The sequence below is a fragment of the Melanerpes formicivorus genome, unplaced genomic scaffold (genome assembly GCF_026170545.1).
Source record: "Melanerpes formicivorus ecotype bairdi unplaced genomic scaffold, bMelFor1.0.p_v2 SCAF_19, whole genome shotgun sequence".
Lineage (NCBI taxonomy): Eukaryota > Metazoa > Chordata > Aves > Piciformes > Picidae > Melanerpes > Melanerpes formicivorus.
Window position 1 is genome coordinate 7,175,658 of NW_027142371.1, and position 16,950 is coordinate 7,192,607.

Here is a 16,950-nt window from a genome sequence, read left to right on the forward strand (position 1 = left end):
TGTGGAAATCATCAGAAGAAAATTAACCAGGACTCATCCTTGTCTGAAAGGCTAAGAGACTCACAAATTTCAAAAATCTTTGTTTTTTTTTTTTCTATAGAAATGCTTTATAGAGAGTCTTTGTGAAGTACAATGCAGAGCAGTTGTCTCCCAGCACTGACAATGTCTGCTGTTCCAGAAGAGACGGTGTGTGATGTACCATCCTGAAATATTGTCAGCAAGCCTCGAAATATGAAGGCACTTTCATAGCAAGGCAGGGATGAAAGGAAAGAGGTTTGGGTTTGCTTTTTTGTTTTGCTTTGTTTCTTTGTCCTAATAAAATCTACCAGTGTGCTCTTAACTTCTCCCCTCCCATTTTGCTCAGGAGAAAGGGAACGTAATTCACCTGCAGAAGAGTTACAATGTTCAGGAGAGAGGGAAGAGGTACAAATTCCTTCCTGGAGGAGTTCACTGTAGCCAGTGACAGCCTTTGTGTAATATCAAAACAGCTCTGAGCACAGAGACAGGATTAGCACCTCCCGGCTCTTGAGTAGCCTTTACTACCTCACACTGAATGCAGACATTTTAATGTTACAGCTCAATAGGTGGAGTTGGGAGAAAATCTACCCACATTAGCCTCTAGTTTGGTGATTAAAGACATTTTCTTCAGAACTGAAAAAGCTTGGGGTTTAATCTAACCAGGAATTACACCACAAGGGAAACAAGGAGGCAGTTGAGGAATTACACAGCAGTTGAGTAAGGCCTTGCAAATGATAATTTGCTCTTTTTAAGGGCCTACATTAAGTGACAAAATCTAGTCTCAAGTGAACCACCAGTACGTCCTCAACTCCATCCATGTAAACATGAGTCTTGAACCCACAGCCAGCATCTGGACAGTTGAACCATATTTACTTTGTCTTGTCTGCTCTGAATTCACTTTTTTTTTCAAGGTGTGTAACAAGAGCTATTTCTCTCCTGGGATCTATACAGGTGGCATTTTAAAATGTAGCAAGCACCCAAGTCTACAGAACCTGCTTGTCACAGAAAATGACACAGTTTGCATGTGACCTGTAATGACAGTTGCTAGTTGAAAAGAAACCAAAAATTCAGCTATATCTTCCACACTTTGGTTGCAGCTGCCATCAACTAAATCTCTCTCCAAGGGCAGATGGTGCCCTGTACAATGAACAATTTAATCTTCAGCAAATAGAGAAACTTTGCCAAAAAATCCACTTCTTTCTTTTTTTTCCCCCTCCAAGAATAGGCTGTCAATAACATGTGCTCTCAAATACATTGTGATTTGATGATTATACTTTTTTATAGGGGAAAAAATGAGATGTTTCCTTTCTCTTTTTTTTTTCCCTCTTTACAAGCCTGTGATCCTTCCAGATACCCTTGAACTGGACTCTGTCTCTGTGCAGAAGTAATTAGGAGACACCAGCTAAGTGTCTTGGCTGCCCATTAGGTATCATGTGTGCTCTTCTTCATTACATGTGTGTATCCTATGTCACCTTGAGGCCCCAGCTGAGATCAGAGCTGAAATCTTGACCTTTCTCAAACAAATGGCAGGAATCCCACTCAACCAGGATTTCATCATGTCTCTGTGAAGACACAGAGAGCCACAGCCCCCAAGGTTTTGTATGATTCTATCTCTCAGCAAAACAGGGAGGTGAAATTATTTGCCTAAATCCAGGCACACCAGATCTCTGGGGGTGGGAGTCAGGATTTAGCACCCATCTCACTCCCCTCCCTTCCTCTCCTGGCTAAAGGAACTGAGGATGGGTTGAGCCTCATTGTTTCTGTCAGCCACACTGGCTGTCCCTCCTGCACCATCCCTACACCCACCTTGATGGGTCCCAGCTTCCTGGGCTCACACAAAGATCTGAATTGCTCAAATTATCAGGGGAAAAGGCATCACAGATTTTTCTAAATGGGAAACTTCTTTACTTTGAGGGTGATAGAGCACTGGGACAGGCTGCCCAGAGAGGTTGTGGAGTTTCCTTCTCTGGGGTCATTCAAAACCTGCCTAGACCTGTTCTTGTGCAACCTGATCTAGGTGAACTTGTGTAAGCAGGGGGGCTGATTAGATGATCTCCAGAGGTCCCTTGCAACTCTTCCAACCACACTACTGAGCGGTCACGTGTGGAGAAATAATGGGGGAGTTTCATCCCCCAGCACTCATCTCCACCCTTACTGCATCTTTCATTTGCCTCTGTCTTTTGGGGATATGTCTCACCATTCTTGCTTTTAAAAATGCTCCCAGATCCTTTTCTAGTCATTCACAGAAGAAACTGCCAGCCCTCTGGGGAACTGCTCAGGCTAACAGATGTCAGCATTTTCACAAGCCGTGTTGTTCAGGTGGATTTGGAGGATCTGACTGTATTTGCTCAGGGATGTCTAGTAACCCTGGTGAGCTGGGCACTGCTGCACATATTCAGTAGGTCTGACTGGGCAGCTTTTTATCTAGGCACACATAAACTTAAATACAAAAATATATTTATATTCATACATTATATTTCTACATAGAGTATAATGTATATGCAGAAGCATCACTCTTTTAGGTCTCAGGTGGCACACATAGATGCCTGCACAGGCATGCCCCTAAAACATCTGTATTGCTTTACCCATGCAGCCCTAGCCCACAGGAGCCTGGCAGAGAGGGACTTCACTGCACTGTGCACAATACCAATAGACATATGCTTAAGAGTTTTGCTCAGCCAGCATCACAGCTAAAAAAAATCTGTTGCAGAAAACTATATGCACAGATAGCAGAGGTTTAAGAAAACCAGAAACTCAACTAGTGGAAGGCTTTGGGGTTATTTTGGCAAGTTTCAAGCAGATTCTTCACTTCTATCACAAAACTTTTGGGCCAGGCCAGCTGAGGTACATCAGCATAACTTCACTGACCTCCTACAGAGGTGTTTTGCACCAGCTGCAGATGTGTGCTCTGATGATCTTGCTGCTGAAACCCAGAGGCCTTTTATCTGGCCTTGGCCCTAGTCACGTAAAAAAATATCTTCAACAAAGAGTTTTCTGAGAAAAATGCAACTTAATGACCTCAAGTTTTTATTAAACGTAGTTTCCATCATCACAGGCAATGAGATCTCTGAATTCCTCCACCTGGGCGTTACCACAGTCAGACAGTTCTGTATTTAGGCAGACACACCCCAGGAATATCTGAGCTACAGCCCTTATTTCTTTTCCATTTTATTGTCCTGCATTCTTATAAGCTTAGATAATGGGACAGAAATATGTTTTACTTTTACAGTAGAGACCTTTTTCCACACTCTCCTCCCTGTATGGCTGATGACTCAGGTTGAATACACAAAGCCCAGTGCCTTCTGCAGCGACAGGAGAGGCTCAGGGTCCTACCAGTGACCACGATGGGTTGTGCTGATGTGTCCTCCTTTCTCTGTGCCCCGTTGCTGGCTGCTGAGCGGCAGCTGACTGCAACTTCTGTGCAGTGCACAGTGCAGCTTCTTGGCATGACACCACCCTTCACTACGAAGAACATTAGGGACTTTTCCCTGAAGGCATCATGTGAAGCCTCTGCATGTGTCTGGGTGGGTGCTGCACCCTCAGCAAGAACGAAGAAGAGCTGAAAGTGTGTTTTCACGAGGTTATTCTTACCACTCCCAAAATGCTTTCCCACCCTACTAGAGAGTCTTTTCTGAAACAAATATGTCCTATTTATTTATTTAATGTGCTGTTAAATGACCTTCGGGAATGCTATTCCTGCCGCAAGGCTTTAAAATGGATGGGCAGGCACAACTTAAGAGAGCATGCTCCTTCCAATCATGATGAATCATTTGAGTAGTTACTGTTTAGATTGATATAATCTTGGTTATAATTATGGGTAACGAGAAGGCATTTAGAGTCTGTAATATTGTAATTCATGAAATTCATTGAAATAGAATATACCCAGATTTGCTTTTCCTCCCTATCTAGGTATTATGCTCATGAGCATGATTCTTTAAGGAAGAGATTTTTCTGCTGCTGTAAAAATCTAGCAAAAGTAGGTCAAAAATGACATCTAGAGATAATATGTTTGGTAACCACAAAGGGACTTTCTGTGTCTTTCTATTTGGCCTTTTAAGAGTCCTGCAATTTATTTCAACAGATACAACTGCAGCACGAAAAGGTTTTGATCCACAGACTCCCCTTGACTTTGGCGGGTGGATCACAGATACATATTGTAAATTTTATCATCCCATTACACTAATAGAAGAGGAGGAAATTATATTAGCAAAGATCTGCAAATACAAAAAAAGATAAAACATTACAAGCACACAAACCTGCTGTGATCTGCGTGGCTCTAGAGCACCATCACACCTTGGCCAGCGTTCTCCTGCCAAACCCAAACATCAAATAGTGACAGCAATCCCCAAGTGAAGGACTTGAAAATCAACCCACAAGTGGACAACCCATGTCTTACCTGCCCAGGAAGGTGTGTTGTTTGACTTTTGGCCACAGATAAAAGTGAAAAAGGAGACTAGAGAGAGCAAAGGAAGCATGGGATTTGGGGGGGTGTGTGTAGGAGTGTGCATGAAGGTAAGTGCCAGCTCCCTGTTGCTCTCAGGCACCAGGCACCACGGATGGGCTCAGGAGCGCAGCTGAGCAGCGCTGGTGCCAGCCTGTGGAGGCTGGACACACGTGTGATTAGCTGTTGACATACAGTTGACAGTTGTCTCAGGTTGCAGACATGTTTGAGAGTTCCTATTTCAGAGGTTTCACAGCTGTGTTTTTATGGCAAGATTGGAACAAGGAGAGGGAAGCTGTGTCACAGACAAGGAGTGGGAAGGTGATTGCTAGGAGGAGTCCTGTGGCCTGACACATCAGCATGAAAATAGATACAACTTTTTTTACATCTGTTGATGGCTTGATAATTAATGTTAAATAAAAGCAAAGCTTTAGTATCTGCAGCTGATATTTCACATATACTGTACAAGACATCAGCATAATGAACACCCTCAACCACATTTTCATGACAATTTAAATGATAGAGTTTTCTTTGTGGTACAGACTGAACAACCTTTCCACAAAATGCTCAGGAAGCAGAAAACTTCACCTATCAAGCCCTGTTTGAACATCCAAGCTGCTATGCCCTAGACTGTGGGTGACAAGCTTTCCACATACTCCCTGAATCTCTTAGAGACTTGATAATGAAATACATAAACTATGACCCTTATTGATCAGGGCTCACACTAATTAATTTCCCAAAGTCTTGTCCCAGCCTGCAGTGATATCCATGCACACTGGAAAAAAACCCAAGGCTGGAGACTTTGATTGGCCAAAAGACCTAGATCTACTCATCCAACTGAAATCAATGCCAAGTCCCAGCTGATTTTAGTCATGCATGGATGTTACCATTAGTGAAGCATATGGACACAGCCTCCATTGTTTATCCAATTGTCACAAACAGCTTTCACAGCAGTGCTAAACCAAAGCTGCTTGCACACATGCAGCAGTGCAGAGAGTTCCTTCCAGTTCCCAAGTGCCTAGTTCCATCTTATCTTTCCTCCACAAGCAAAACCAGATGAAGAGGTTTCCACCCTTTCCCATTGTCTACACAGTCCTAACTCTGCACTGGGAACTTCTGTTGGAAGTGTTTCTGTAGTCCCTTGATCCATTAGGGATGGACACAGTTTTTGCCTGGGGTTGTGTAGACCCACAGATGGTTGCAGGGACACAGCCGAGGATTGTACCATAATGGTGGAGATGATAGAAAGGGGTGAGACCTTCTGAAGCAGTTTTGTTGCCAGAAGGGGCTTTTTGTGGACCTAAACCATAACTCATGTGCCTCTGAAGAACTCTGCCAAGAGTTAATGATGTCCTCAATGTTGCTCTGTGCATGGTTCCCTTGTGGGTATGATTAGAAATATTCCTAAACTAATTTCATGATTGGTCTAATGCAAGGTCTCAGAACTTTCCTCCCAACGAATGAAAAAGAAAAGGAGGCAGAAGTTTGGCTTTTTAGTTTTCCAATTCAAGCCCTTGATGAATATTTCTCACTGGCAGGGAACCACTACTCTGCAGTTACTCTCCTTCAAGCCAAGACTCCGTCCCAGATTTAGGACTTTCAGTAACACTACATGCAGCTAATTGCCCTAACAACATTCGGGGGGCAGTGTTGAATTAATCAAGAGTTACTGCTCCTGCACTCAGCTGTTACACCACTGCCTCTCATGTTGGCCTATGCAGGACCAGCCCATAGTGTCTGTGTCCCACATTCATGAGTTGGGCAGATGTTCTGCATGTCAGAGCTGCTACAGAGCTTGATCTGATCCAAAGCAGGACTTATGTGGCATGCCACAAGCAGCTTTCCATCCCAACAAGGGCTACAAAATCTTCTCGGAAAGGAAAAGTCAAACGCTTGTACCATCTCCACGGTCTGCACTCAGACCTTTTGCAGAGGGTGGGTCTGCAGCTGAGAACTTGACCACAGAAGCAGAGCCAACTCATGGCATTAATGTATTTCATCTCTAGGCATTACAATAGCAAGACCTGGATTTCTTTAAAATTTGAACAGGTTGTGAAGTGACATAGTTTTGTCCTCTTGCAGTGGAAAATAATAGCTTTGCAAAGTGTGAATTGCTCCAAAGCGTTACCTCTGAAACCTAAAGACAACATTTTAAAGTGTCAACATGGATTGCTTTTAATATCTTTTAGGTAGGAATAACTATCTAAGGTATTCACCACAATTTCAAACTGACTTCCGTGCATCCTCGGTTGCCAAAAGTCTCTACATTCAGCTGCCAAAACCTCTTCTTCCCTTCCAGCAGTTTCTCCAGAGCAGTTCGGGGTTGCCAATGTAAAACTCAGCATCCCTATGAAAACTGAAAAGGTGAAGATACTGTAAAACAAACCAAATTATAAACTAAATGGCATGAAGTCAATGGACTTTTTTGTTTTCATTTGGAATTTTTTGAAAAGCAGAGTTTATTTTAGTTTAAATAAAGCTACTACTGAATTTCCAGTTGATTTAGCCAGAACACAGGGAACATACTGCAGGATTTGAGCTGTGTTTGCTGAAATATCCATGGCCTTGAACAGATAATATATTTTACAGTAACGTATTTCTTTTTGCCCACTGCTGGTCTTTTTTAATCCGTGCTCTCTCCAGACTGACTCTCACTCTGCTTATTGCTTGCCTCATTTCTCACCCTGTTTTTCCAGTTGTTTTTTTCTACTGTTTTTCCTGGTATCTTTCTCCCAAGTTACAAGCAGAACAGAACTCAACTCTGGGATGAACTTTTAAACCCACATCTTGAAATGAAATAAAACAAGGACCTTCTGTCTCTATGTAGAAGTAACTTCACAACTCCAGTCACTTAGCACTTTTAGTAGTTACAGGACAGAAAAGGTCCAGTGGAAGAACAGCAGCTTTTAATGCTGGGGAGGTGCTACCACAACCAGAAATAGCACAGTGATAGTCAAGTAATTAGACATAATGTGTGTACTACGATGTCCAACTCATCATGAGGGTTTTAGAGTATGTTCTTGGCTGGTAGTAGAAAGTAGCTCATTATATTGTCTAGGGTTAAGCATCATGAGGGAAAAGCACAGATGAAGAGCAACACATTGAGTGAACTAGGCAGAGCTGCGGCATTTTTTGGCATTAACCCACTAATCCTTGCATGGTTACAGATGTAAGGATCTCAGGGTGGGAGGTTGGGTGGAGCGAGGTTTACACTTCTGCGTCTTTGCTTTTTGTGAGCCTATGGGTGGGCAAAGTAAAGCAAAGCTGAATGGTTTCCAGACATTTCTATTGGTAAAATTACCTAGTCAGTAGAATCTGGAATGGTGATTAGAACCTGGGTAACGATGGCTGTTATCCTTATTCTGCTTGCAGGACGAATGCCTTAGCTCCAGCTCTTCAGCCCAGGCTTCCCGCACCCAGCCTGCCCCTGCGCATCACTCCGATCCTGACATTGAACTCACAACAACCCGGACCGAGAAGACTGCCAAAAAAACTCCTGCTATTCTTCTTCATCCTCACTAACAATTTGGTAATGAAGTATTGATTTCCACTCCCCTGCTTATGGACGGTATTAGATTTTCATTGATAAACTGCACTGGGGCTGTCTGGTCTCCACTGTCCCTTTTTGCTGTCACTAAAACAAAGTGCCACTGAAGTAAGATAATGACTGAGAGCATTGATGTACTTATTTCGTCAATTTGTAACTCCTGACAGGAAAAAAAAAAAAAAAATCTTCATAGTTTTAATGTCCAAGCGTGCTACACAAGATGCAGTCACATTGGAAGCTTTACTTTTCATGGTAATGTCCATTTCCTATTTATAACCCCTTTGGGATAGTTTGTCTAAAGGAAATGTTTCTATTCTGTGCAGCTATTACTGTTGCACCTGGGTTGCCCAATCCAGTCATTGCACTAGGGATCAATACATCACAGTAAGTACAAGAATTATTAAGTTAAAACAGATTCTGAGCCAAAAAAACCTCTGAACAATGTTAATCTTCTGTGCAAGTTGTTCAAATAGTTATGCTTAACCATGTTGCTGCCAAAGATTTGTTTGAAATGGATTATTTTCAGTTTGTTTTATTCCTCATAGATAGATATATAGATATATATATATTTAAATCTCCATTCTGGTTTATGGTGAGACATACACGATGGAGTGATTTTTAAACGAAAGCACTATTGTTAGATTATTGAACATTATATAAATATAGGTATATCTATATATAAATATCCCTATATAAATATCTATATATAGATATAAAAGAAATAAAGCTGAATTCATTCTTCAGTTAGGCGAGCGTAAATCTAAAGTTCTCCGTTGTAGTCAGCGGAGTTACATTGGATTTATGCCACTGTAAATGAGATCAGAATCTGGTCTTCACGCTCCCTGTCCAGCCTGGCTGGAGAACACAGCTGGCTTAGATTCATAGAGTCATAGAACAATTTGGGTTGGAAAGGACCTTAAAAGATCATCTAGTTCCAACACCTCCCCGCCTTCCCGCTACGGGCAGGGACACCTTCCACTGGACCAGGTTGCCTCAAGTCAACGGAGACCTGGGGAAAAGGGGGCCACAAAGATGGCAATTTCAGATTTGTGCCTGTAACTTTTTTCATTAAAACTTTCAGGTCCCAATTTTAATTTGTGGAATATTCACGTTAATAATGAGATCTAATTAAGACATCCATTAAAAGCCCGTTAAAGTTAATTTAACGTAAAAATTCCAATAGAACTGTATTAGATTTTCTCCATTAAATTAACGTTATGGATTTTTAACGGATGTCTTAATTATACATTATTATTAACGGGAATACTGTATTACACAGATTAAAATCGGGTCCCGAGTCAACTCACAAAACCTTCCAGGATATGCTAATGTCACAAGCCTCACGTTACCTAGTGCACAGCTTGGAAAACCAGGCACAGCCCTGCTTGCTCTCGTTGAGCATCTCCTCACAGCGACAGCAACCTCCAGTAGACAAATCCATCTCTGCGTTTAACGATGAACTTCCCTTATTCTCAGAGGGAAAATAAGTCTGAATCAAGCTGTAAATCGCTACTCTGTTGCAAATGAAATATTCAAAGCATGCTAGGCACAAGTGGAGAAGAGGATCTTCCTCAAATAAGACAGGGCTTTGGGGTGTCTTTCACTATGGTTTTGGTTTAGACATTCAAGGATATAACTGAAGCACAGCACTCACAAAATCAGACAAAATGTGTTTCCTGTGTTCGCCATGGCCTGTGCAGAAGGGCCTGTTTTGTCATTGTTTGGGAAATTTTGACATGATCCCTAAACTCAACATGGAGGAGAAAAAAAGGCCCTTCTTATTTACCTCCTAGGGAAAGTGTTGCCCTTATGCCACATATAATAGCAAATTGCTTTTTTTATGGCATGCATAACCTAGATGGGAAAAAATATGGCGCTTGAGGGAAGGAGGGAAAAAGTAAATGAAGTTCCAGGAATGTCATTCTGAAGTAATGAGGCATGGACAGAAAATATACCCCTCACATCATCGGATTGAGATGGCAGTCGAAATAGCTTCATTGAAGTGTCAGCACTCATCCATCAATCAATCATCCACAAGGAAAAATAGCGACAGTACAACGGGGCGGCTTTTATGGGATTTACTCATGGGCATAGGGAATAGCAGCTCAAATGTAGTTCTGACATGAAAAGCAAGGTGCTGATATTATTTTTTATGATGGGAGGATCATAAAGTGAATTGAGAACAGTGAGGTCTGTCTTTGCTTAACCTATTCAACTGGAAATGAACGGAGCTCAACTGGAAACGAGCAGAGCCTTCAGATGGGTTAAGATTGAAGCCTGCACCGTGCTGAGCACCGGCCATTGACAACAAAATTCTATTAAAGCAAAATCAATGCATTAGCATCAAGCTCCTCAGAAGCCGTTAAATCGCACAGCCCAGTTCAGAGTTATTAAGTGAAGTTGTGCAAGGTGGGTCCTGCGGCACAGACCCAAAAGCAGTGAGCACTGCAGTGAAATGCCACTTGAGAGAACCCACATGTGTATCTCCAGCCCTGTTTCTTTCCCCAGGCTTTTGGATACTCTAGAAAAAAATATCTGGCTTGTTTCATCATCCAGTGGGTGAAGTTCTCACTGACTTCAGATGAACCCCAATCCTGTGCCCTGTTGCAGATGGGCATTTTGCTCTCTGCTTTAGAGAAACCTTCATGCAGTGTGGTTTGCCCTTTGCAGCTATGGCCAAGCTACACAAATGCCAACAAGGGCTCTGAAGAGGGTGGTCCTTTGCCTCAGCCAGCTCCCAGTGTCCAGGTCTGGGGCTCCTTGGAGCACCAGATGCTCAGTTTGGGTGGAAAAGAGGCTTCCCTGGTGCCCCCTAACCAGTGAGCAGCAGGCTCATGGTGACAATAGGAAATGGTTCCACCAATGACCTGCCCCAGCTCCAGCTGTGCCACTACCTGAGATCCCAGTTTTTTGGGAGGGCTGATTCCCCTTGAGGGAGGTCCGGCTGGCCCAGCAGTGTGTTTTGCTCAGGAGGCTTCACTCTGGCACAGACAAGTGCAGGAACAGCTACTTCATTTAAAATCTGGCCACAAACCTTTATTACACAGTGCTAAAACTTGATTATTTTGCCTGCATCGCTGTCCCCGGGGAACATTTTAGGTAGACATTTGAATTAAGTGATTTTTTTTGGTTTGGTGTTTGTTGTTTTTTTACACTATGATGTAAAAAAAGAAAATGTATGTCTCTCCTCTCTCCTCCTCTATACAAAACTGGATGAGTTGATAGTTTATCTGTCATATAAATCAGGTAACACAGAAAATCATTGCATCTTTTCTCTGTCGTATCTACTCAATATCTATCGTTCTGACTTTTATTCTTATTGGAGATCATCAAAACATTAATTAAAAGCCTGGTGATCAAACAGCCAAATATTTATGATTCACGTCCTTGCTTATTAACAAGTGGCATATTGATACACCACATATCCAAGCTGTTTATGCACTTGTACTGCAATAAAGCAGCAAGAATTGTTACCCTTACACACTGCTTTAAGAGATTTATTCATAAATCAGAGCTCCCTTCCTGCCACCATCTATGGCAGCATAAGTCATATCACCTTAAAAACAAACAAAACAAAACAAAACAAAGCAAAAAGTTTTATTTTAAAAGAAGGAGACTTAATTAGCATCTCCTTGGAGCTTAATAAGTAAGAACTCCAGTGGATCAGACTCAGGTGATTTTTCCAGGCTCTTATTATTTAAGCTGAGAGGGAGAAGGACACTTAACTTTAAAAATGGCTGTCATTAGTACAATAATAATTGTTAGGTTAAAAAAAAAACAACCTTTGAGAATCCACTAACAAACCTGCCCAGTAATTACTTGTCAATGTAACTTATCATGGGTTTTATTACCTACTTGTGAATGTATTTACAAGACTGACCTCCACAGCTTTTTTTTAGAGATCATGGAGGATAGAAGAAGTCATTTTAAAAAAATCAATAATTATATATTAACACAGTAGGGGTTGAAGCCTTCCAAGCCAGTTTTACAGGCTACTGAGTCAACTCTCACACATGCAGATGGCAAGACTGGCTCCACAATTTTTTAGGCTTTTTTATATTGTTAATCGTGCTTTGAGAAAGTGCCATACTTATTGACTCATTTATACCTACAGTTAGTTCCTAGAACAAAAGGGGTACTTCCACTGGGAAGCATCCATGTGGGCTTTGCACAGAAAGCAAGCAGTGCTTGGTGACTGGGAGAGCACAAAAGTAAGAGTTCAGGCCCAGGGCAGCCTGTGGGTGAGAGCTAATGAGGCTAGGTTTGCTTTCTACAGCTAATTACTAATGGCCTAGTCCTGCCATGAAACTGCTGCTCTGGTTCCAGCACAGCAGCCTGGGTCAGCCCTCAGTTTGGTCTTGCTGTGAATGTTATCTTGCAACCAAACCTGTTGAGAAAACATAAGGGAATGAAAGACAGCAACCTAACTTTTGGCAGAGATTTCCTCCCAGCTAAGACATGACTGTTCGGCGCCTGAAGCCAGGCTGGGCTGAGGCCCCCATCCCTGTCCCCTCTCCACCTGCCATCATAACTCTCAAGCTGGAGGAAGGGCCTGGGCTCAGTGGAGGTGGATCTCCATCACATAGGGCTTTTGTCTTCACAAACAGATATACGATGCAATTTATATTTAAAATTCTCTCTATAAAGACAGTATTGATCACAGATTCCAGATCAATAGGTTGCAATTACAGGAGGCTTTAAAGGCCATCTGTCCCCAAGCAAGAGCACTGAGATAACCATCTTTATATAGTTTGAAAAAGTGCTGCTGGTATGCACCCACCCTCTTACAGTACAACCTGACATTATTTTTGCTCCTAGGAAGCTGTGTTTAGGAGCTACACAGAGTTGTAATTCCTGGTTTCTGGCCACCCAGGAGGAGACCTCAGACCAGCCATCATTTGGTTTCAAAGTTACAACAGGGTCAGTGACACTGTGGGTTTGTTGGTCTGGTTTTCTTGCTCCCCCTCACAATTTATGCTACAAGCTGCAAATGTCCTTTTGCCAAACCTCTGTCCTCAGCTGAAAATGATCAGCAAGAGGTTACTGAATTTCACTAAAACTAAGAACTTTTCAGTAATGGTGCTGAAGAGCTTGACCTGAATATTGGTAGGCATAAACTGAGCCTTTTCTGTATGTGACAGCTTGGGCCACAGCAAATGCAGTATTTTTAAACTTGCAACTAAGGAATAAATGGCATGTATCTAGAGGCAGATTCTAATTCATATCTCATCAAACTGAGGTCCTAATTTGTTAGCACCTGAGGTCAAGATAAGTCTATCCATTGATGATCCTGGATGGGATACTGATCCCAGTCATGGGATACTGATTCCAGAAAGAAATGCTTCATGGGTTTTCTTGTTAATTCTTCTGTTAATTGTTTCCCCCAGTGGTTGACTTCACACCACCACACAGAAGTTAGGATTTTCTTCTCTGATCATCTCCTGCAGGAAAGTGAAAGAATACAAAAGTTAAAAGTAGTGGGTTTACAATGACAACAGAAGGCACTGTACCTTTGTAAATGAACACATGCCAAGTGCAAAATCCTGGGCAGAGGGTGTGCGTCCCACACACACTGTGTCACATCCCGCCAGCACGTTCCACAGCTTCCCTACAACCGCCTCCCTCCCATTTCATTTGTCTTCAGCTTTACTTATACCAGCTTAAAAAAAAAAAAAAACCAGAAGCCAGATTCTGATTTCATTTGTTCTGGTGTAAATTCAGAGCTACTCCTTCAAATTCAGTGTATTTATCCTCCAGCTCCAAATGCTGTCCTCATGGACCTAACCTTGAATTCCTAACATGTTTAGATGGTTCTGAAAGCAACTTCAGCAAACAGTCTCTAGCTCCACGCAGATTAAATCCAAGGCACAGTCTGAACTTCAGAAGTTTTATAGTTATGTCAGGGAAGTGATTGCAAAACTTTGTCATTGATGTGACTATGTTGGTAAAAGTCCTGATGTGAAAACAGTTGTATCGCTATAAAGCACTTTATAATGGTACAGCTCATTTTGCTTTGCTGGACCACTTTTATACCAGTGCAAGCACTTTTATCCCAGTATACTACAGTCTACACTAGTGGTCATTTTTGTTTTAACTGCACTGGCAAAAATGTGAAGAACAGATGAAGTTTAAGATGACACTGTGTTTTCCTGTACCAAAGTGTCTGTACAACATTTACTTTGAGAGTTATTTTTAAAAGCGAAATAACTGTACCAGTGGACTTAACTGCAAAGTAATAAACTTCCAGTTCATCATCACTCTCAGCTCATGAAATGTCTCCAGGCCTTTGTAAAAAGCCCTGTTTAAGACAACAGATTAAATACTAATCCTGGCAGATCCTACATCTCCACTTGAGTTCATACCATCTAGCTGAGCAAATTTTTCTTTTCTTCTTCTCCCCCCCTCCCTTTTTTTTTTTTTTGATCTAAGTAAAGGCAACAAATTCTTTCATTAGAGTTCTTAGATGAGATAGCAGGGGGGAGAGAAACAATATTTTCTTTAAAATAGCAAAAAAAATAATCTCTTGCCAAAATGCAGCTACATGAGATGCAAGGAATGCTTTCCCTTGAAAGCCACATACATCTCCACGTGGGCATCAGCCCCCTGTGAGGGATGTGTTTACAGTAGTTAAACACCCATGCAATTGTCTCAAATGTGGAAGATTCATATGGGCAATGCTTTCACTTTCTAACAGGTCCATGTAACATTTAAAAAAATACATATCTGTATATACCTGAGCAGATATGCAGCTATATACAGATACCTGCCCCTCCATACAGTGATATATCCATGCATACACCAGCACACTCTATGTGTCTGTGTGTATGTGTATTGGTTTGTAAACAGGAAGGATTCCGTGGCTGAAGTAACAGCTGGGCACTGTTGGCACCGAGCAAAGCAGCAGATATCTTCAGGATGTACAATGCAGTATTTTGGCTTTACAATGCAGCAAATGCTGGAATGTGCAATACAGGTTGCAAAAGCTGACAAGCTAAACAGTTCTTATCTGGCTCAGGGTACTTCACTGTCATATGTCTCTGGTACAATACACCCTTTTGTCTCGTGCTCAGGCACCACTTATTAATCCTTTGTTATGTTGTTGGGTGGGTTGTTGTTTTTTTTTCTGTACATTTGTTTTGGGTTTTATTATCTTGAACACGTCAGCACGAATCAGGAGAGATCCACCCCCCATTTTAAAGAACAGACCATAGCTGGCCATAATATGACCGTTTCGCTCTGCCCCAGCGCTTGTGGTATGTAGTAAGTTTGTTATTGGCAGCATCTTCAGGTTACAGCTGTGACCCGTGGTGTTAGGTCTAGAATTTTGTAAAAAAAAGAAAAAAAAAAAAAAGAAGAAAAAAAGGGAAAAAAAAAAAAAAGGCAAGAAAGAAAAGAAAATCAAAAGCTCATTTCTCTGTAAAGAATAATAATAATAATAAAAAAGTATGTACCACAAATCGCAAACAGGAAAAGATTAAACACATTTTTTATATTAACAACACAAATGGGACTCCTTTCCGAGAGGACTCACGGTGACTTTATCTGTAGAATGTTTTGGTGCTTCTGCACTAATTTTGTAATAAGTGCATGCTGTATAGAATATAATTTGCCTGTATCCTTAGAGTGGAAGGGGAGGGAGGGCGGGTGGGGTGTGTGGGGTGGGGAGCAAGCTGCTTTCCATTGTGCACTGCAGCTTGTTTGGATGAAAAGTTGCGCCTTTGATGCATTTTTATACTGTACATATTTGTATATATTACCTAAATTGCCATGTTATGAACACAGATTTTGTTATATTTGCTTGTTTCAGTTTCCTACAAAAATTGGTCCATAACGGGGGGATGTTTTATTTATCCCTCCCCCCCCCCCCCCCCCGAAAAGATGCTTGTAATTTTTGTTTTGTTTTCTTGCTCATCATCTGTTACCGGCTCACAAAGGACCAGAGATGGGGTCTGGAGGAATTCTGAGTCCGTGTTTGCATGAGACCTGCCCAGTCGCTGCTTATAGAGAGGGCTGGGGGGGGTGGGGGGGGGTGCAATCCAAGTTGCGCTGTGCCGGCATGCTGAGTCCCGCGGGGAACTCGCACACCTCCAATTGTTCTCTTTGTATTTTATCTAATAGTGCCTGATTACTTTTTTTTAATTATTATTGTTATTATTTGTTAGCACCCTCTTGGCGGAACAGTTTGTAATTGTCACAATTTGAAGCATTAGCTTCATTGTGCTTTCACGACCTCTCATTCCCCCCCTGCCGCGATTCTCTCTGCTCTCGTTCCAAACGGACTCGCCGGCCACCCGGGCCTGCTCTCGCAGGGTGCCCGCAGCCTCCTGGGGCGGCCGCAGCGGGGGTGGGGCTACGGCGGCCGGGCTGTCAATCACCTCGCGGGGGCGGGCAGTCGGCCCCTCGCTGGGGCCCGGTCTGTTGCGCCACCTAGCGGCCGCGATGTTTCACGACAGGCACCCCCCCTGACCGCGGCCGAGCCCGCTCTGAGCTCCGCTCCCAACCCACTCGTCCAGCCTCGTGCCGCGACAGGCCGACACCAGGCGCACCGATCGGCGTTGCTGTTTGCTAAACAAGTTCCTTGTCTTGTCTGCTGACCGGGCCGGCTGCTCTGAGCAATTTGTCCCCCGCAAGACCAGCGGAGCTGGCTGCTCTGAATGCTTTGGCTCCCCCCCAAACCAGCGGAGCTGGCTGTTTTGAGCACTTTGGGCCCCCCAAATCAGTGGAGCTGGCAGGTCTGAGTATTTTGGACCCCTTAAACTAGCGGAGCTGGCTGCTCTGAGTGCTTTGCATCTCCCCAGAAAAGTGGAGCTGGCTGCTCTGAGTGCTTTGCCCCCCGCCAAACCGGCAGAGCCGGCTGCTCTGAACGCTCGAGTCCCCCCAGACGAGTTACTCCCGATGAGATCCGTGTATCTTGTCAAATTCAAACCAGGTCAAACCCACTCAC

The 16,950-nt window shown here is 42.8% G+C and overlaps 1 protein-coding gene across 2 annotated transcripts in view; it reads left to right on the plus strand.

Annotated features, from left to right (window-relative positions):
- TSHZ2 (teashirt zinc finger homeobox 2) overlaps nt 1-15,629 on the plus strand; it is a 230,354-nt gene extending 214,725 nt beyond the window's left edge. For both annotated transcript variants that reach the window (XM_068149950.1, XM_068149953.1), the window contains exon 3: nt 7,832-15,629. Coding sequence is in view for 1 of the 2 variants with exons in the window: in XM_068149953.1 (XP_068006054.1) it covers nt 7,832-7,833 (2 nt within the window). In the remaining variant the exon portion in view is untranslated. The remainder of the gene's footprint in view (nt 1-7,831) is intronic.
- The last annotated feature ends 1,321 nt before the right edge of the window (nt 15,630-16,950 follow it).